The sequence below is a fragment of the Serinus canaria genome, chromosome 3, assembly GCF_022539315.1.
Source record: "Serinus canaria isolate serCan28SL12 chromosome 3, serCan2020, whole genome shotgun sequence".
NCBI classification, from domain to species: Eukaryota; Metazoa; Chordata; class Aves; order Passeriformes; family Fringillidae; genus Serinus; species Serinus canaria.
The window spans coordinates 48365220-48386915 of record NC_066316.1 but is presented as its reverse complement, the minus strand read 5'-3'; the positions used below and the strand labels follow the sequence as shown (position 1 = coordinate 48386915).

Below are 21696 nucleotides of genomic sequence, written 5' to 3'. Positions count from 1 at the left end.
TTTCTCCATCAGAGAAAGATGTACATTCATCCCTGTGGTACCATCTGTAAACAGCCTTGATGAGCTCTGTATATTCCAGAATTTATCCAGAATTTCTAAACACACATCAGTACATTTATTTGAATTTTAAAGAGGGACATATACATACTTGAACAGCACAGGCTGGGGGAAACATCTTAGAAATGTGGAGAAAAATGGGATTAGCTTTACCACATCAGTTACATAAACATCTAAAATAAGTTGTTCTCACAGGAAAGTCAAATCAAAGGAATAACATGTGTATAGTGCTACCACAAAAAATTGTCAGAAAACTTCATTTTAGATAATGTACCTGGTTTCTAGATTCTAAACATAAGATTAATAACCCTGGTGGATGAGTAGCCAACATCAAATGTTGAGGCTGGGATGGTAATGGAGCTACTAAGAGGCCCCAGAAGAACCTATGGGTATCTTTTTATCACAAAACTACAAAGTATAGTGGAATGCCTTGAAGAAGTCTTGGATGACAAAATGGGAAAAAATCATGAGAGTTAAATTTAGGAACAATCAATGCCACAGTTTTTATTGGAGTGCAAAGACTGACATGAATTAGCAGGGGTTCTCTCTATTTTTTAAAAAATGTCTCTTTTTTTTCCTTTCAGATTTCTTTCTTTTCCTAGCAGTATCATTGAACCTGCTTGGAAATTGAAATGTCCGAGCATTTGAACAAATATTCTAAAGTGACCTACTGTTACTAAAGTTTGTTTAAATGTGTTTACATTATCAGCTGGAGCTTGACTTTGTACATTTGTTAAGCATACTGGATAACCTTATTACCAAGACTACAGATATATTTGAGAAGCTTTTTCTTCCTTTCATCTCACCAGATTGAAGCAACTCATTATTATGAGGAAGCTGAGAAATTCAGTTTTCTGCAGTGAAAGTAGTATTTAACATTCTTTAGGACTGGTCTGCACACAGCCAACCCTCCAAGCTGGCAGCTGGACCACAGAAGGAAGGAACATTAGAGAAATTATTTTATTAGGAAAGCTGCATATGCTCCTTATCAGATCATCACCTTGGTAAAATGAAGACACTGGATAGAACTGTTCTGAAGTGCTTTTAAAAGGCAGTCCTGGAGAAGTTAGTTAAACCAAAAATATAATTTAAAAAGAAAAGGCTCTAGAAGACCACCAACATCTATCCCATTGTAGTAGTGCCCAGCATCTAGCCCTGAACAGAATGATAATCATAGAGAGCCCAATTGCTGACCCACAGCTGATGGACGGCAGGGAAGAGGTGGGAAGGAAAGGGGAGAAAGGGAGAAAGTAAGCAACTACCTATTCAAATATTATTTTTTTACATATTCCACATTTTCTGGTGTCTGTATTTAAACTGAAACACATATTTTGCCTTTACGCTCTTCTTGATGCTTAAAATCATATATTCTATTACTAGGTTTTTCACATCAAAGAAAAAAGACATTTCATTTTAACTTATAAACCATGCTGTCTACTGAACCAATAAAGAAATACACATTTCTTAAAGCTTGGCAATGTCTATGACATTTGACTCAATTTTTTTCACAGTTCATGAGAGGACACACATTAAACTTCTGAACAACAGCAGGGATTATGTACCTGACTCCCTGAAATTAAATTTCCCAAATTACAAGCATTAAAGGAGAGAGCAAGAGATTTTCAGTTCAGCCTCTTAATATGTTCCCTGGGAAGACAAATGCACTTCATTTCTTTGTTGTTGGGTTGGTTTTTTTTTTCGTCACAGAGAGAAAATTATATATGGGAAAATACAGCAACCATTTGAAAATCTTTATTTACTCTTGAGAAATAAAATACTTCTGTTTCTGAGACATGCTTCAAAGGAACTAGAGCTATATTCCAGTTTCCTTTCTAATAAAAAAAATTTATCCTTTAAGTAGGACTCTCCATATTTACACATGGAGGTTCATTTTTTAAATTATCTTGTAAACATCTAGAGCATTTAAGCATGAAAACTTGCATTTCTATCTCTCAGCATTTACAAAAATTATTCAAAATGGAGGTAGAATTCATAACCTAATAGCTATGGCTTGCTACTGCTTCAAATGAAGGATGTTTAATGTTTTCCCCATTTCATTTAAAATAACTATGCAGTTGTTTATTTCAGATTGTTTTGACTTTCAGATCACCTCTTTCAGAAATATAGTATACACTGAGCAGGTAAGTAAACACCAAACTGCCTGGTGGTAATAAGACATCTGATGGTATCACTTTTCACATTTGGGGTGTAAAAACCCTCTTGCTCTGAGACTTTTTTTTCTGTAAGAGTCAGCCTCAGGCTGGCTGGGCCAATCTGCCCTAGGAGCTGTGCCTGCAAAAAAATCACAGGAAGGGGAGGCAAAGTGGGTTTACTCTGCAAACACACATCCCTGGCTCAACAGGTTCACCAGGTGTAACTTACAGAGTTGTGTTAGTGAAGTTTTTCCAACAACAACCAGAAATCTGAATTTACTCCTTCCTGGTAGGCTAAATAGCAATTAGGATGTGCACACAATCTCTGCTTTTCAGAAAGAGTTCTGCTATCTTTGGATAAACTGCATTATGAAATGCCAGCAATTACCCAGCACCTAATAAATGGATGTAAAAGCTAGGAGAAAATAAATATCTGCAAGACATCTGGAACATCATCTTCAGTGAGAGAGTGACGCTGCCCCTTCCTCGTCATCCCAGCTGTGAGCTAAATTGCCCAGGATTTCACAATCTCAGTCAATTTCATTCACAGCCAGCAACACCAGCAAATTGCTTTCCGATGGAGACAGAACTTTACTCCCTCGCTGGCAGCCTGAATTTCAAAGAGTAAAGAGGCAGGAAAACGGGCTGAAAACCTCCAGAATAAATATGAACAAGCGGCAGGGAGACACAGTAAAACACACAGAGAAATTAGAAGCAACAATAGTTTCTGCTCCCTAACAGTGATACCCCACAGAAAATTCATACTTACTGGACTCTCAACATTTTTCTGTTATATCCCACAGAGAAAAACAGAACTACGTTCACTCCTCCAGGTTTTTCTATGGAGAGTTCCCAATCTTCCTTCTGGTTTTTTTTTTCTTCCAGAATGACACAGATTTGTAAGTTTTTTTTTAAGAATTAAGGAAATAATTTTGTGTAGTGGCACACCTATAAAAAGATCCATTTTAAAGAGCAACAGTGGCTTTAAGTAAATGTTACCCATTACCAGCCAACAGATTAAAGGCATCTTCTCATCAACAGCCAGACTCTGCTTGCTGCCATTTTACAAATCAAATACTCATCCCAGAACAATCATCCTTCTAAATAAAAAATTCTCAAACACCCATATAAGAATGTCAGAATGGTAAAGAAAACTATAGAAAAAAAACCTCCAGAAAAATCTCACAAGACTGACCAGACACCATGCTAGGATTTTCTTTAGCTTATTCACACAGGTAATGTACTCTTCATCAGAAATCACTTCAACTCCATCCCAAAGCCTAGCCAAAAATTTGTGTCCCTCAGCCACTGAATGAGGCAACAAACCTGGCAGCCTGCTGGCTAATAGCCACTCTTCAGGTTTGATTGACCAGTCACTGTAGGTGGAAGGAATACTGGGACCTCAAATGCTAGTGACAGTCGTGTAAAAATCTTTAATCTAAAAGCTCTGTGACTTTTTTTTTCTTCTGGCAAAATCACCTTTTCTAAAGGTAGATTTCCCTTTCAACCTTGGCACTCACAAGAAATGCAATTAGAAATGAGTGACATCCAGGAGTTTCTATGTCAAATTCCTTTTGGGCACTCAGGCAGTAGGTCACAGCAAGAGAGCCAGAGCTGTGCTGGCAACAGCCATTTGCTAATGGTCAAAAAACCAAAATAACTGAAAAAAGAGTTCCTGCCATCTAGTTCATCCACAGTGTTCCACTTCATGGCATGTGACTGCACTGCTGGCACATCCTAACTCTATTTCTGAGTTTTCAAGACTGAGATTTGTAGTCAACAATAACTCAACAATAGCCCAGACTGGGCTATCCCAGCCGAGTGCCATCCTGCCTAAGCAAGATCACAAAACTCAGAAAAATAGAATACTTTTTCATGTTTTAAGCCATTATTATGGAGGGCACAGTGTGGAGAGTTCACAAAAGGAGAAGCTTTTTCTTTGGATGGACAACAAATGTGGAAGAAAATTGCTTTTGTACCCAATACAGAGATCACCCAAATTACATACATGAAAACAGATAGGGACTAAAACCAGATCGCATTCTAGCCTCATAATTTGTCTTCTCACTTCTGGTCCTGTTGCCTCACACTCCCTCTTCATTTTCAAGAACTTAAATAAAATATTGCTTAAATGTCACTTCTTACGCTGATTTGAAACCCATTTTCTTCACAACAGAGGCTAGTAAAAGCATTTCCCAGCTCCAGCTGGGGGTGATGTAGAAGAAAATGAAGACACACAAAGGACAAAAAATGGAATTAATCTTTGAACTATTCTATAAAAGGTGATTCCCATTGGGAAGTAAACAATGGTTCCATTCATATTAGTTTCAGACTATAGCTCAGTACAATAAAACAATTCAAAGGAGAAGTCAGATATCCTAGTTTATGGGATAAACATATAAAAAATGTGCCTTTGAATATTTTCATTACTTAATGTATAAAATGAGCAGATAACATCACAGTGAGAACCCCAAGTACTGAAATCAAAGGATGAACTCTTATTGATGTTAAGTCCTTTTGATCAGGACTATTTTACTAGAATACAATCAATGAATTTTGTTCCAGAGCTCGTTATTTCTTATTCTTTTCTCTAATATCACAAGTATTCTTGAGGCACAGGGGACAGTTAGCTCTCAGCTTTTAATGTTAATTATGGTAATCTCTGTGGACATCATCACCTCTTCTCTTAATTCATAACATAGGCATAAAATATCAGTGCAGCTTTCTATTATGGTAGCACATGTCACTGCACTCTAGGGGGTTTTTGTGACAGCTTGCTCTCTAAAGCCTTTTTTACAATTCAGTAATAAAAATAGCTAAGAATTATGTTTAAAACAGAAAGGCATTTTATTTTGTGAATGAGTTACAACCAGTAAAAAGAGAAATTAAAGACTAAATTAAAAAAAGGGCTCTCGTGTATCTTTTTTAAAGGCAATTCTAATTTCATACTGAACCAAATATACTCAACCAAGTTCTTGTTTACCACCTAATTAAAGATGCATATCAATCAAGTAAATGCTCCTTTTTCCCATAGAAAGAAATTCTGTGCTCCATCAGCAAAATACTGCTCTAGTGCCTCCAAAAGGTAAAAAGGAAGCATCTCCACTTTGCCCTGGATCATTCTTCATTCACTCACCTATCTACATTAGCATTTACTACGAAGCAGAAACACACATCTATGTGACTCTCCTGATCATCCCCACTCAACACATAACTTAGTTTATAACCTATGTTACTGGCAGTGTTGCAGGAAACTGTCTCACCAACAAGCCACAAAGCATTTTTACATACTACCTCATAAATTGTGTTTCATTTGCAACCACTGAGAAACAAAAATATTTTTTTCCAAGCATGGGAGTAAATTTTCTTTTATCATTACCTTAATTTTGTCTTAGGGAAAAAAACCACTAATGATAGCAACACATTTGTCAAATTCCCAATCACTCCATAAATGTGAAATATTAGTATTTAATAGCATATATACATATACATATACATATACATATACATATACATATACATATACATATACATATACATATACATATACATATACATATACATATACATATACATATACATGAAATGCAAAAAAGGTACTAAAGAAATTTGCACCTCAAAAAATTGTTGTCAGGACTCATAGCTACTCTCCTGTAGTGACTCCCCTGACTATGGATTGTTAATGTGCATTTTGCTCCAAAATGTTTAACAGCCATACAATACCACAGTTACAGAGGTTGTTGTCTGAGGAATTCACTTACACATTCCAGTTTATCTGCATTTTACAGGCAAAGCATGCAAAAAGTATTTTTCTTTGTCAGATTTAAGAAATATGACTCACAGAACGCACATACCTAAAATTAGTCTGGAAATAGGAAACTAACTATATGTCTTTTCCTATCAGATATATTCATTTCCATAGCACCTAATTCTGCCATCAAGCATCATTGCCTTGAACATATTATTTAAGGATTTTGTAATTTCAGGTGTCATTGCCTATTTTGCTCTTATGTAATGCCTTTCTTCTGAGAAATGCAGATGTTTTTATATAAATGATAAGGTATACTACACCTACAAATCAGGAACTTCTGCCTTTCACAGATGGAACTGAAACAGAGATAATATGGCCCAGATTCACAAATTTTCTGAAGTCATCTTCTCTCAGAAAAGATTACAATAACTCTAATTTACTTTGGAAAATTACTTCATCCTAAGTGAACTCTCCTGCAATTTGAAGCCATCTTATTGCAGTAATATCTAGCACAAAAGAGAAACCAATAGTTTTGTTTTGGTTTTTTTTCCTGAATCAGATTTTGGTTAAAGGTGTCATTACATCTCCAAACCCAGTGAATATTAATGTCATGAACATATCAGTCATGACTCCTAGCTGTGGTAAAGCTCCATTTCACATTTACAAGAAATGAGAAATCAAATCCTGCTGTGCTTAAAAACCATGTTATATACTCTCCTACCTGAATGACCAACACAAAATGAGTTCTCTAAATATAAGTTTAAATGTAAGTTCACTAAATTATGAGAGATTTATCTACATCAAATAAGAAAAATCTGATTCCTCAGAGCATTGTCATCAGCCTCAGCATAGTGCAAAATTGGTTTTGGCCCCAGCCAGAGGCAGGCTCTTCTCACCCTGCTGCAGCCCAGTTAAAGCAGAAGCTCGTGTTTTATGAAGAAGCAAGATGGCAACAAAGCTCAGAGCAACTGTTTCTAATTGTGATTCAACAGAGGATAAATAAAATCAGTCCCAGGGCTCATGTGGGAACGTCCTTTGACAGAGGAAAACCCTCCTTTCTCATTAATTCACACATGTCAGCCCTATTAAGTGGAGCAACATAGAGGATAGGCTCACATCAAAAGTTTTCTTTGACAGATCACTTCTTTCCAGCCTCCACCCCTGTAAAGATCCTACAAGTGGGGACAGGACTCAGAATTTGTGGTCATAATGTTCCCTGCTGCCTTTAGTACAGCATGGAAAAAGGTAATCTTAGCTGGAAAACCACAACCTGATCAATCTGATAATACTCTGAGATTTAACTGTACAGGCAGCAGGACTGCCTTGCTGCTTCTGTTTGAGTTTTGGTTTTAGCTTTGGGGAGTATGGGGGTTATATGGGTATTTTAAAAGAAATTGTATTAGGTTAATCTTCATAGTACTCCTCTGAATTAATAAATCCATTGTAAAATAAAGGCATTTTCATCAGCTCAATTCAACTGCTCCACCAACAAGAACAACAAAAAAAATCAAAAAATAGCTAGTATTTTTTGGCTGTTTTGTTATAACCAGCAGAATGGTGAATCTGCCCCCAACTGTTAGTAATTAAAAAAACATTTAAGGTTGCATATCTTCAAAGTATTAGAAATAATTATGTGACAGGGCTGGTACAGAGTACGCTTACTTAATATAACTCAAAGAAATTAGATAAGAGTTACTAAGATGTTCATATAAGGTTGCCTTTCAATGAATGTATGTGTGTGAGAGAAGGGAATGAAGGAGAAGACCCCCATCTGCAAAAGACTACACAGCCCAGAAAATTTTCTTCAAATATCCTCTAGCAGAATCTGCAGCTTTTTACCTAATCTTTGAAACACATAGTCAAGCAGATAAGGCAGCATTAAATGGATCACTGCTGCCTCTGGAAAGGAAGATAAGTTAGCCTTTGGTACTTAGATATTTCACTTTCTGACAGCTGTTCTTCTTTCTCAAAAAATGTCTCTGCCAAGCAAAGATTATTTGGGATTGACAAGTCTGTGCTTTGGAATAAACAAGATCTTTACTCTGATAGGACGTTGGAAACAGATGTTTCAGATCCACAGAACACCACAGTCTATCAGGAGTACTACATAACTTGAGGGGGTCTCAGGAAAAAGGCCCCACAAATACCTACATGTCCCTGATAGTGTTCATGAATGCCTGCTATTCCAAAAGATACCAAGGGGAAGAAATCTTTCCCTCTCACACTGCAAGTCTAATGAGGAAAAGACAATTCTCCTTCCTACCCTGTGAGAGGGTGGAGATAAAGAGCACAAAGAGGAGACACCATGGTGAGGTTGGTGTAGCTGATGAAGTGGTCTGGAGAAATTCACACAAAACAATTCTAGGGCCTAATGAAAGCACAAAGTGGTTTGATTTCTTAAAAAAATACACATCCCTTTGGGATACCTAACAGTTCTGTAATGAATGTGGCAGATCAGGACTGCCAGCATTTACACAACAATTATCAATCCACAAACTTCCTGCTGTATCAGTTGACTAGAGATGGGGTAAAAAAGCTACACAGTGTTCCAAATTCCTCAGTGCCACTTAGCTAACCTCCAGTGCTCAGCCTGTTGCTCTAAATACAGCCTGTGATTCATCTGCAGCCCTAAAGGTTGGGTGCCCTCCCCGACGTTTACTGTCTCCTTATTCAAACCAGGATGCTTCACCAGTGGGACAGTGGACTCCAGTGAACACTATGGGATACAAACATTTTAATGCTTGTCTAAGTTTTAGCATTTTGTTAAATACATGCCCAGAAGCAGAAGTCATCAAAAGTGGCTGTCACTAATTGCAGTGGCTGCAAGAGCGACAACATGTCACAAGTAAACTCCGGTGCTGGATTATATTATTTTTGTTTCCCAGGACAAGTTCTTCAGTAAAATCATCCCAAACACATAAGATACATGCAATTTTACGCATGTATATAGACAAGCATTTGAAAATGACTATCTAAAAATTGCCACAAAACTTTTTCAGACGTGATGCCATGTAACAGACCCATACAGGTGTCCTTGAACTTAGGATCTGCTAAACCGACATTTAATTACAAAGAGGTGCTGAATCTTTGTGAAAGTCTACTGTTACATACATATAAATCAGATGCAGTTTTCAGATATGCCAGTTCAGATTTTCTGTTTGTAACATTTGACACCAGCCATGCTCGGCACATTTCTTTTACCTGGAATAATGGATAGCTTGATGTCCTGCAATATTGAAATAGAAATCGGTTGTGTGTTTCATCTCATCAGTATGTCCAGAGACTTCGATCCAGTGTGCTATGGGGAGGCAGTAAACTCCATCTACTATGTTGCTCTGGTTGTAAACACAACTTCGATCATGATGGGGCCCATTACCTAGAACAGAAGAAAGGACAGTTGCAGGCTGTGTGTCTGGATAATCCTCAGAAAAAAGACCTGCAGGGAGATTTGAACGGAGCATTCAAGGCCAGGAGTGATGCTTCCTGCTTCTTCAAACTGCATTATTAACAACTGAAATAGTTATACTAATAGTTAAATTAACAACAGAAGCAGTGCCACAAAGAAAATGTTCAACATTAAAATAAAATTTTGTAGATTACTTTAAAAAATGCATTTTAATTTATTGGTTATTTTAAAACCCCCACAATATTAAAAACTCCTAAATCACTACAATGTAAGGAATAATTAATTTCACTTAAGTTCCTCATTTGATGTCTCAAAGTATGTGACCTCAGTGTTTAATATTCTTACTCAGTGACTTCTCCCTAGGGTATCAATCTTGCTGTGTTTCAGACATGCCATGGCATCCTGACCTTGGTTCAGGCTGACTTCTAAGGAAGTTGCCAAGATATGGGAAAGAGCTCAGAGAACATTCAGAGAACAGCCATGCATGCTCAGAACGGTAAAACCACCAAAAAAGGTAGGACTGGTGACACAGGATTTGTTACCAGCTTAAGGATTCAAGAGGAAAAAACACAATGTGGAAAGGCATCAAAGCCCAAAGAAGGTGGCAGACAGCAACGTAGAAACAAGGCAGACTTGTTTAAAGGGGGAAAGAAGGGTGGCCCTATTCCACCTCATTCACAGCTGCCTGGCCAGCAAAGACTCCTCAGATTCCTGCTGCAGACCAGACACATTTGGATATCTGGCTAAGGAGTTCATTAAACCCTCTCTGTCTTTTATGTTTGTGGGCCAATAAACACTCACTTTGTAGTCTTCAACTGTATGTCTCACTTTGAGAGTCTCTTCATACCCAGTAGAAGCTGCCCTAAGTGACTCACAGAGTCAAAATCGCAATGGTGAATGACCCCAACTACCTTAAATGGCCTGGTTTAAAGCAAGATTCTTTTTCTTACAATTTTCCACCAATATTTATTACCTCTTCTTCTTCTCCTACAGCAATAGTGTGAGCTTTAGTCAGAAAACCTGTTTCTAATACCATGCCAGAGTAAGCAACTTGAATTGAAATGGGTCGCATCCCCAATCAGAAGGTTATCTAGCCTCCAAAAATACAGTACATGTAGATTCTCCCCCCAGCACTGCTTTTACATACTTATTGTAATGCTAATTGCCTTGTAGGAATAATTATTGTGCAGATCAGAAGTGACCTAGTCTATGGCTTGCTTAAGCCTGTTACACTTATACATTATAAATGATGTTAAAATATTTCTGAGGAAAATTATGCCCAAAGGAATATCTTCAATTTCCCATTGCACGTAAATGCATGACGAGTTTTCAATCACTACAGTTAGGGAAATTTGCCAGAGCAAGAGCATTTTGGGAGATGTATTAATGCAATGATTAGAGAGTAAGAATAACATTTAAGGGGAAAGCTCAAACCATCTCCTTATTTCCAGATGACATGCAGGCCATTTTATCATAATTGTGAAATATTGTTATTTACCAAAATGAAAAATAAAATATGAGGCAGAAAACTATTTTCTCTTTCACAATGCTGATCAATTATGCATCCATAGTTTTTGATTATTTTGATTATAAATAAGGTAAGCAAGATCAGTAAAGTTTCAGAAGCTACAAATCTCACCACTATATTTTTATCTCACATTTATAATTGCTTACATATTCTTATCACTTTTAAACAATACAAGAAGACAACAGCATACATCAACAAATACAACAAAATCTATGGATGCTTATGGCATTTAATTAATGACTTCATGCATTCATCAAAATACAGCCACAAACAGCACACCTTGCCTTCCCCATTCTACTCTCCAACAACTGTTTGTAGTGATGCACATCACTGTGGCCATGTCCTGCCATCTCGAGGCTGTGTCTGATCCTGATCCCCACATGCCCATGGGCCCATGTCCTGCCCCAGCCTCAGCCTGTCCCCAGGGTGATGCCTGATGCTCGGGGCTGGGGCTGCCTGCTTCTGACTGCCAGTCCCATGGGGTGTCCCCAGGGAGTTCCTAGGGAGTTCCCAGCCTTCACTGTGCCCTGGAAGTTTTGAACCACAGATCTCTGGCTTTTTTGCTATTCCCAGCCCTGTGTTTCCTTGTACACAGGTACCCACCATGTTCTTCCAACTACCCCACTTCCAAGGGCTGCTGCTTGAGGTGCGTGCACTTCTGCCACCTGCCAGTTTTACAGTTCATCATCCTTCTCCTTCTCCAGCTTTAATACTTGTTCCTTTTTTGCCTTCTTTCCTTCTCTGTGACCTTCCTCCTCTTTGCCTTTTTAAGCACTGCAGCCTCCTTGCCTTGTAACCTTAGCACTTTAACCATCATTAATTCCCTTAAATAGCCTAAAACCACATATGGAAAAGGGGCCAAGAGTAAGTTTCCACAAGATGTTTATTTTATTTGTTCCCTCAAACAGGTTTGGTCCAATCTCATTCTGAAACACTTTCTTCTGTAATAAATATTTATCGCTGTTGATTTTTGTGCACCACTGAGCCTGAGCCTTCCCGCTGTGGCCCACAGTCAGACCTGAATCTCAAAAGGTATGGTTCTGATTTGCCTTTAGTAATCAGGTAAACAGTAGCAGCTTGCATTCATATCATATTTCATGAGAATTGCCTAGTTCTTCACTACTCCTTATGTTAGCTACTGATCTATGAATAAAACAACTTTCCTACTGAAATAAGACATCTGCGCAACAGAATGTACATCAACGTATTTTCAACATATAGATATATATTCACATGTGATATAGCTTCATACAGGAAGGAAAGACTGCTGCCATCTTCAATAAATACTAATTTAAGGAACACTATGATCAAAGTCGACTGTCTTCAGAAAGCTGAATCACAATACTTCTTAAAGGAATTATGGAAATCTGCAGTTACCAAAAAAGATCAGGTTTCACTACCCAGGTAATATCCACATGATTACACAAGTGCTGCTCACCTGAGTTTGCTTCACAATATGCATTTAACAAGGAAGTTTCAAAATGGGAAAAAACTATTTTCTCAGTCCACATCATGTTTCTGCTAGCACAATCTGTCTCAGGAAATCCACCCTATTTTGGATGCCATAAGACAACAATGCAATTTTTATACTATTTCAGCTTTTCTGTTTCTAGAGACAACAGTAAAGCCAAGAACATCAAATGTTTCGTTCACCTGTTCATCTTTGAAAAAAAAAGGAAAAGAAACACAAATGTCCTTTCAGAAAGGGCTCACACAAGAGCAAACACATGGTTTTACAGCTAAACCCATTTCTATATCAGTATTTTTCTTCATCTTTTTTTTATTCATATTCCAAGTGGAAAAACACAGGTTTAATTATTTATCATTGGGGAGCAAATATACAATCAGCTGAAAACATGTAAAATTCAGCCATAAAAAGAGGTAAGTTAAATATCTGAATAGTACTGGTCTTCCCATTAATTGATCATGCTTTTCTTTTTAATTTCCTAATTAAAAAGAAAAGCATTTTGGAAGAGTTTATTAGAATATACAGATCCTAGTTTAACTTCTAGGATGGCATTTTATTTTCTAAAATAAGCTCCATTTTTTTTTAAATTTAAAACACATCTATGTGAGTCTTCACAGCAAAAATACTTATCTGAAAGAGAAAGATTAAAATAAGTTTCTAGGCATTAAATTATAAAGTTTTTCATTGCTTTTGCACTGGTTGCTCTGTACTGCAGATGGTTTTGCACTGACACAGGGAATTGCCAGAGAGCAAAGCAACCAAGTAGCCCCACTTACAGCTCAAGCTTCACAGAAGGCTTTTTCAAAATCTGCATGACTGCAGTTTATGACTCCTTGTTTAATGCATATGAAGGATGATCAAAGGAGCATAAAAGTGTCTGTACAAATAAATAAACAAAAGAATAAAACCAAAGATCTCCATATAACTGTAAATGGCACTGGCAAAAGGATGAGACCAGAATGAAGCAAAGGAAAACTTTGGTTTTGAGCGTCCTTGAGCAGGGAAGTTGGACCAGATGACAACAGTGGTCCCTTGAAACCTGATTAATTCTGTGATTCTGTGAAAACCAGAAGCAGATATAGAAAGTGATACAAGATGTGCAGAGATATAGGACTGAAAAAAGGTAAGCAGAGACTAGAAGAGGATGTTCTGAAATTCAGTCTAATGAGGCACAACCGCAAAGCACAAAAGCCTGCAGTTACTATTTTATTACAGCTGTACTGCAGGCATGAAAGAAGTATAATTCAGTAGTCTGCCAACAGCACAGACTCATCTTGACACAGAAAAGAACTGCACACAGATTGCACAGAAGAGTCAGAGTGGAAAAATTACCAGCTTGATCTTAAAAGATAAACAAAATATGGGTCAATGAAGAGTGGTGAACAAAAAAAAACACCAATAAATGAAAAAAATGAGATTGCTTCTCCCACTGTCTCTGCAGAGCTCTATGCAGCAAAGGCTCTGTTCAGCCACTGCTCTCCCAGCTTGTTGCACACCTTGCTCCAAGCTTAAATTTTTTCTATTCTGTGTTATGTAAATGAAGGTATGCAGGAACTACAGGGCACAACAGCAGCCATAAAGGTGCTGGGTATCTCACCTCTGCCTTAGCCTGACCCTAAAACACAGATATGCAACTTCCAAACCTCCAAACCCCAGTAAGGTGAGGGTGCTTCTCAGTTCACTGCTACCTCTTTAAAAACCAGAGGGCTACTTAGATAACCTTAGTGAAACACATTAACTAACTAACCAACCCAAACCACAAGCATCACCTACTCACAAATCAGTCAGAGGACAGACAAACTCCTATATTCTTTGTCATATGTTTTGCATGAACCAGCACACTTTAAGTGTCAATTCAAAATTGACTATGTCAATTTTAACTATGTCTAAATATTTTAAGTAATTCCATTTGTATTAATTGAAGTCCTTTAACAAGGTAAACAAGTATCTTAAGTTCATACTTAGAAATTCCCCTGGAAGAGCTTAATATTATAAGCTTTCTGAGGGCAGATAAACAGGGAGGCGTCAAGGAATAAAAGACTTTTATTAAAAAAAATAGTAAAACAGAAAGTAAAGAAAACATTTAAAAATCTCAAATATAAAGCATTTAAAAGAATAAGTTTTTGCTAGCTCCCTTACCTTTTATACCAAAATTACAATGAAGAAGAGTCTCAAGTTCTATTTTGGATACAATTTTCAGTTATCTGAATGTGCTACTGCACAGTCTGGTTATCACACATCACTCAAACTGAACTTCCTTCAGTACACTCACAATATTCAAATTTACTTACCCTTCACACCAGATTCTGTCACAAAAGTCTCCCTGCTGCCTGTGAACAAAATTCAATCTCTGATGTTTTGAAATAGGATCTGTCTCAATCTTGCCAAGACTGAATTGCTATTGATTGCTAAAAAACCAGAGGTGGGGCGGTTTCCCTCATTGAAACTGAGAGAGGTCAAGTTTTTGAGAGTTTAAGTCTGCCACAGGCTCTGGAGTCCCACCTTCCTCAAGTCTCAGCAAAGCCCTCAGCAGCAGCCCTTTGTTTTAACAGACCTGACAAACATCTCCAATTCTGTATGCCATGTATGAAGCCTTAGCCATATGCCTAAGAAAAGCATACTTTGACTTTTAATGCTATTTTTTTCTGCTGTCAGCAAACCATCTTCCCCTTAGATTCTGTAAGTGGCAGATGAATTCATTGTGTTAAATACCTAGTATTAATGTAAGACAAAATTGTTAATTTGCCACACCTAGTTAAGTAACTCCTTAACTGGTCAGATTTTCAGAAATGTTTCCTTGAATTTGCAAGCCAAGAAGAGCTACCCATGTGCATCATAATCCACATGTTTATATTCTACCAGATTTAAAGCAGACTTTTCAACTTCTCTTTTGGTAGAGCTGCTACATAGAACCATAGAAACAAGTTCTAATTCTATTAAAATCCAGGCTGAATTTAAGACTTTTTAATCTATTTATATATCCTAAGAAAATTCTTTGATGGAATTACATTTTGAAATTGTGCCTGAATTAAAACTAAATGGTTTACAAGAAAGCAATTCTCAACACTTAATGCCGTTCATCACTAAGACTTTTTTTTTCCTTTTTCTTTTTTTAATCAGATGTAAGAAAATCAGAATTTTCAAAGGCACCTTTCAAAAACATGTTTTATTTCTCTCTGTAGTTCTGCTCACACCTAGATGCTTTTCAGTGGGAACTTCTATTGCACTAAGATATTTTAACCAAATGCCTGATTTAATGATAAAGTCAGAAAAAAGCAACTAAAAGGAAATTTTCCTCATATGTAAGACAATTTCTGTTCTGACAGATGCTAGAAACGACACTACAGGAAATACAGATGAAAGAATGATGGCTGATAGAAACAAAATGTAAAATCGAATACCATCTTCCCATTTGCTTTGACACTGTTTACTGTACTGTCTACTACAGATTGTTACTTTCTATCATACCAGAAGAACAGGCAGGAAATGAGCTACATCAAAATAGCAAGCATGGCAATACTTTAACCAAAGTATCATCCCAGTTACTTATCACTTCGCAGTGTTTCTTGCCATTCAAAATAAGTTGTTGAGCCCTATTGCATGCTACCATTCCTTGGAAGTGAGGGACAGGAAAAATGGTCAATACAAGATTTGCATGAACAATGCATTCATTGTAAATTTGCCATTATAACCACAAAGGCTTTAATTAGACTCTCACAGAAATCAGAACTGGCCCCTGATTATCTCTTTGGGTAGGAAAAGATACATATCTGCCAAACCCAGAGAATATGTATTTGCAAGTATATGTATTTATTTTTATTCTTGTTATTTTGCAGTTTCCCATAGGCCACTCTACATTGTTTTACTGCTGTCTGGTTGTCTGCTCAGTATAAGCTGGTTAATGCTGATAAGCAGACAGAAAGCAATGAGAATCTTGATGCCATTTAATTGCACCAAAATGCATGCTATGTATAAGTCTTGAGGGGGTTGAAGAACAAAACACAAGGAGCTATTGTACTTTGTAACCAAAGGGGTTTTTCCATTCCTTAAAGAAGTATTGGGTTGAAGAATTCAAAGTTATCCACTCATTAAGCTTTGTCACATCTGAAAGGTGTTAAGGTATCTAGCACTGCCCAGAAAGCAACAGCTTTGCAGGAACAAAATGCCTGTGATGCACAATTATTCAACTATCACATAGTTTGTGCTTTATGTCCATTTCTAGTCACCACCTACTTCAGAACTGGGATTGGGAAAATAAGTAAAACTCCGGATTATTTTCAAAAGCAGAACGGGTTACAGTAAATACTAACGAAACATGCAAGTAGCTGCAAGACACTAGGCAGCCGCTGGCTATACACAGGGAATATGGCACCACCCAGCGGGAAGAGCACCACATGAAACATCTGCATGAAAAGAGCCACGAAGGAATGTAACTCTTCAGGGTTCACCGGGGTTTTTTGTTTGGCTTTGTTTTGTTTGTTTGTTTTTAATAACGGAACTGCTACCTGTTTTGGGGATCTGTAGATTAGCTTTGGAGGGAAAAAAAAAAGGGAAAAACCCATGGATCTCAGTAGCAGAAATTAATGTTGTATCCAAAAGTACTTCTTAAAATGGCCTTGAAGGAATTTTTATTTTGTGTATCCTGCTAAGGCTTAGCTCTAAGTATTTTTCATTCTGCTAAAATCTCTCCATTGCAAATGGCAACTAGACCTTACCTTCTCATACAGCATTAGAAGAATCCCCTTCTTTTAATTAAGAAATTACACCTATTTTATTCAAATAGCTGAGGCCAAAAGTCAGATTGTTTAAGTTTCAACACACTTTAAAAATGAAATTTTAATATGCTTAATTATCACCAATGTTTTCAATCAATCAGGAGTTCAACCCTTGAAACCTATGATCAGAATTTTCTTCTGATATTTTCACTGATTGTGTTACAATGATGTGAAAACCTTTATTACTCCATAAATTTACCGATCTTTTGGTTTATTACAAACAGGCTCACAAGGAGCATGAACTGGAAATGTTGTAATGTTGTAATGGTTGCAACATACCACAGGCTGAAAAATGTAATTGTTTCCAAATTGCACTGTATTATATAATTTGTTTTGTTTTGCAAAAAAGACACCTCCTTTTCTCTCCTCCTCCCTCCCCAAAACCAGAGATGGGTTTTTTTTGGAAGGATTAAGGTCCTGCTGAACTGAACAAATTACTAGAATATAGGCTGACCCTGCTTTGGAGCTTTCACTAGTGATACTGTATCTGGCAAGCTTCAAGCAAACTCCATCTACACCAAATTAAGAACACCACAAAATCACAGAATAACAAAATGGTTTGGGTTGGAAGTGGCCCTAAAGAGCATCCAGTTCCAAGCTTCCCACCTCTTCCACAGGCAGAGATAAGTTTCAGTAGACCAGGTTGCTCAGGGCCCCATCCAACCTGGCCTTCAACCCTTCAAGGAAGGGGCATCCACAGCTTCTCTGGGCAACAAAGGATCAATCCTACAATACAAGATTGTGTACGTACTACAGGCTTATGTAGGTTTTTTTTATAATTTATTTTTCTCTTTCGCAAAAATACAAAGTGTCAGCAGATTCTACTCCATCATCTCAAAATACAGTTTGGGGCATACCTCTAATAAATTCCCTGTTCTTTTATGCAGCATGTTTCTTGATTAGTACCTACACTTTATTTAGATGAAAGTAAGGGGATAAAGGTACAGATGAGTGTTTCATCATAAACTCACAAAAACAAACTCAAGCGTAAGTTTCATCTTGTATTTATTTAGTTTTGACAGTATGCACAAATACTTTTAGTTTCCAAGCTGAGAGATGTGAAGTCCAGTTGTGAAGAATCAACATCAAAAACGAAGTACACAGACAGACACAGGTGCAGCTGGGGGTAAAAAAGGTACATACATGAATTCAGGTTTTTTTCTAAATCTATTCCCAGATTCTTAAGCTCAGCACAACCAATCTGTTTCCACAGATACCACAGCAAATCACAAACCCTCCTGGATAGCAGGCTTCAGCTTGCACAGTAGGTAAGCAAGTACCAACCTTGAACAAACTCCACACGGCTCATGTGACCTGGGCCAGAAACACTAAATGGTTTTAAGTGACAGGCCCTGGGTGCAGACCAGCAACATCTCCCTGGGACAGCAGGGGCAAGTATCTGATCCTTCAGGAGCACAGGGGAGTCTCATCTCCCACTTCATCCTCCTAGGGAAGGGAACTTGTTCCCTCAAGGCATATGCAACAACCCAGTGAATCCTGCACAGGCCAAGCCTTCCTGAAAGCTTCCTACCAAAAGCCACAGAACACTGGCCTGTGACTTTGACTCTTCTAGCCCACAGAAATAACTATTCCCACTTTTATCTTTCAGTCTTCCCTACTGTACTGGAATGGCTGCAATTTGTACTCAAAATACATGATATAGTAGGTATCGTACTATCATAAAAACAATATGCACTGCCAGTGGAATTCTCACACACATACAGGTCTTAATAAAAAAGCTGAAGTAGTTTTCTTAAACACAGCCCATGATTTCAACATCCCACATATGTAAACATCTGACATCCACAACTAGACTGATATCCATGGACTACAGTTTCTCTGGTTACCGATGGATGTCTCAACTCATAAACTTAGAGCAAGTACCATTCTTCACTTTCCTCTGTCCCTCATAAACATGTCTTCAAAACTGCAGATGTTCTGCAAGTGCTAAGGGTTTCCCAAAGCACAGTTTAATTCTAAACATGCAGAATACTAGAGACAATGCACAGCTTTTGTTTAGCACAAAAAACCCCCTGTTCTTTTCTTTGCGAAGGGAGTTCTTTTCAAGTTGTGATTTTTATAATAAACAGATGACAGCCAAACTTTCATTGATCAACAGTTACAAAAGACAAAAAACCAAAAGACATTAAAACAAATTAGATTAAAAAGAACTGCAAGACTGCTTAGTTATTGGATAAGAAAACATCCTTAGGCTCTCTCGTCATGTAATACATGAAGAACAATAAATTTCAAAATTTAAGCAAAGTTGTGCTCTCCTGTAAATATCAATTGAGGAAAATATTGTTGATATGAATGACTAATTTAAACACTTTTCTGCATTTAGATGATATGCCCACTTGCTTTCTATAATTCCAGCTAAGCACTGAGCATTCACAATGACAAGAACAAAATGCCAGCCAGGTTAATCCTAAAACTGCAAATCTGCCAAAACACAGTATGTTTATTATTCTGACTACATTTTCTAAACCTGCTCCCTAGAACAGACAATAATTTGAGCTACCACTACTTCCAAACCAGAGAATAACCATCAACCTTACAACTGCTGATTCTCTGTAGTTATTCTCCATTATTTCTATAAAATTCTAATTATTTCTAATTCTACTATTATTTCTATAATTGCAGGGTGGGGACTGCTTTATATACCAGTATCATTGTCATATTATGTACAACTTGGCACCTTCAAAGAGACCCAATTCTGCTTCCTTGGACAGATGTAAAGATTTTATTCCATAAATTCACTTTTCCTGCAATTCTGGAAAAGAAAAACATGGTTAAAACAGGCAGAATATACTATTTGTTTTAGCTGCTAAATAAAACAATTAATATTGTTTGATGTACATAGTCCTTCATGATGTAAACTTCTGTGAATGTAGCATTAACACAAAGTCTTTTATTAGCATAAAGAAGAACAAACAAATGCAACAGTTATGACAACATGCATGTTTTAGTCCACATGACAGAAAGGCCTTTCAGAAGTGTGGTATGTACTCTTAAAACAGGTGAAGACCAACTGCGCTACAACGTGTTATTTTGGTACATGGATTATTATGCTATGAGTTCAAAAAATGCCCTCACAAATTACCAAGTGAGCTGTCTTCCTTTCACTAGGTCAGATCATTCCTCAGGAGGTATATTTAGAGTTCTGACTCAGCAGACGATTGTCTGAGTGTTCTCTTTCTCTTGTATTTAAGATACTGCAATACACTAGAACAGCACAGGGAAACTGACTAGTTATTCAACATTTGAAAACACATAGCAAGAGGAAAACATGCTGGAAGTACTACTGAAACAGCAAGAAGACTGGAAAAACTGTAACTGAACTTCTCCGTGTGTTTTTAAGAAATCACAATAGTAAAATTTACCAGCCTGAAAACGTCATCATGACATTTCACCCTAGCGAAATAAAATAACAACCCACACCATAGTGCAGAGTACGAGATGGTAAATTCTTTACTTCTGGGGAAAGGAAAAAACCAAAACAAAACATCATGACAACGGATGCCTAAAGTAAGGAGGGGAAAATGAAACCGTTTCGAATAACTTTTACCAACCTAGAATGGCAGCCTCCTTCTGCATTCACCCGCCTCCATCACACGGTTAAAAACCATTTTTGTTTGCGATAACCCACGTCTAGCCGCGACAGCCTGGGCGGCTCTACCTGCAAGCACAGCCCCGGCCACCGCCGTGCCGCAGCTCCGGCAGCTCCGGCTCAGGCAGGGCCCGGCCGGCCGGGACAGCCTCCCGGCCGCGGCAGGAGCGGGCGGGGCGGGCAGCAGCCAGAGCCAGCCCTCGGGAAGGCCTCGCACCGCCCCTCCCGGCAGGGCCGGCACGTCCTTGCGGACGGGCAGCGCCGGGCATGCGAGGGACGGCGCGGGGTCCCCTCCGTTACCTTCCCAGAGGAAGTGGCCGCCCTCCCGCCGCAGGAACTTGTACCAGAAGGGGCTGGCGGCGTCCTCGTCCGGCAGCGCCACCTCCGCCAGCCACAGCGCGGGCTCCTGGGCGGGCAGCGGGGCGCTCGGCCGCGCCCGCCTCATGGGCACGGCGCGCCGCGGGTCCCACTCGCCCAGCTCCGGCCGCGATCCGGCCACCAGCAGCTCCGCGCCGCCCTCCGTCACCCGGGCGGGCAGCACCACGCCGAAGCGGAACAGCATTTTACTGCCGCACAAAGAACGGGCTTTAACAAGGAGCTCTGCTATTGCTGCAGCATGGCCGGCAGCAGAACGGCCGCTGGGAGGCCGCCCGGGCCCGCCCTTCCGCCGGGGCTGGGGGCCGGACACCGGCCCTGACCCGGGCACCGGCCCTGCCCAGGACGCTGTCTCGGACACCGCCCCTGCCCCTGGCACCGGTTCTGTCCCGGACACCGGCCGTACCCCTTGCGGAGCCCGAGCGGCGGCTCCGTCGGTCGGGGCTGTTCTCGGTGCGGTTGTTGCCAGCTCTCGGCTGCCGCACGCACGCAGCCGAGGGAGCTTCCTCCCCGAAAGCAGCGGCTGGGAGTTCAAACAACACCGACCCTCGATCGCCTCCTAAAGCGGGGAGG

The 21696-nt window shown here is 38.9% G+C and overlaps 1 protein-coding gene across 2 annotated transcripts in view; it reads right to left on the bottom strand.

Moving 5' to 3' along the window:
* EPM2A (EPM2A glucan phosphatase, laforin) overlaps nt 1-21454 on the bottom strand; it is a 35965-nt gene extending 14511 nt beyond the window's left edge. The window contains exons 1-2 of one of the 2 annotated variants that reach the window (XM_009092776.4): nt 21049-21454; nt 9163-9337 (exon numbers count right to left, since the gene is read on the bottom strand). In XM_009092776.4, the coding sequence (XP_009091024.1) occupies nt 9163-9337; nt 21049-21310 (437 nt within the window). In that variant the 5' untranslated portion in view covers nt 21311-21454. Of the gene's footprint in view, nt 1-9162; nt 9338-20710 lie in introns of both variants that reach the window. The other variant, XM_030236288.2, reaches the window with a different exon arrangement.
* Nucleotides 21455-21696: the final 242 nt, after the last annotated feature.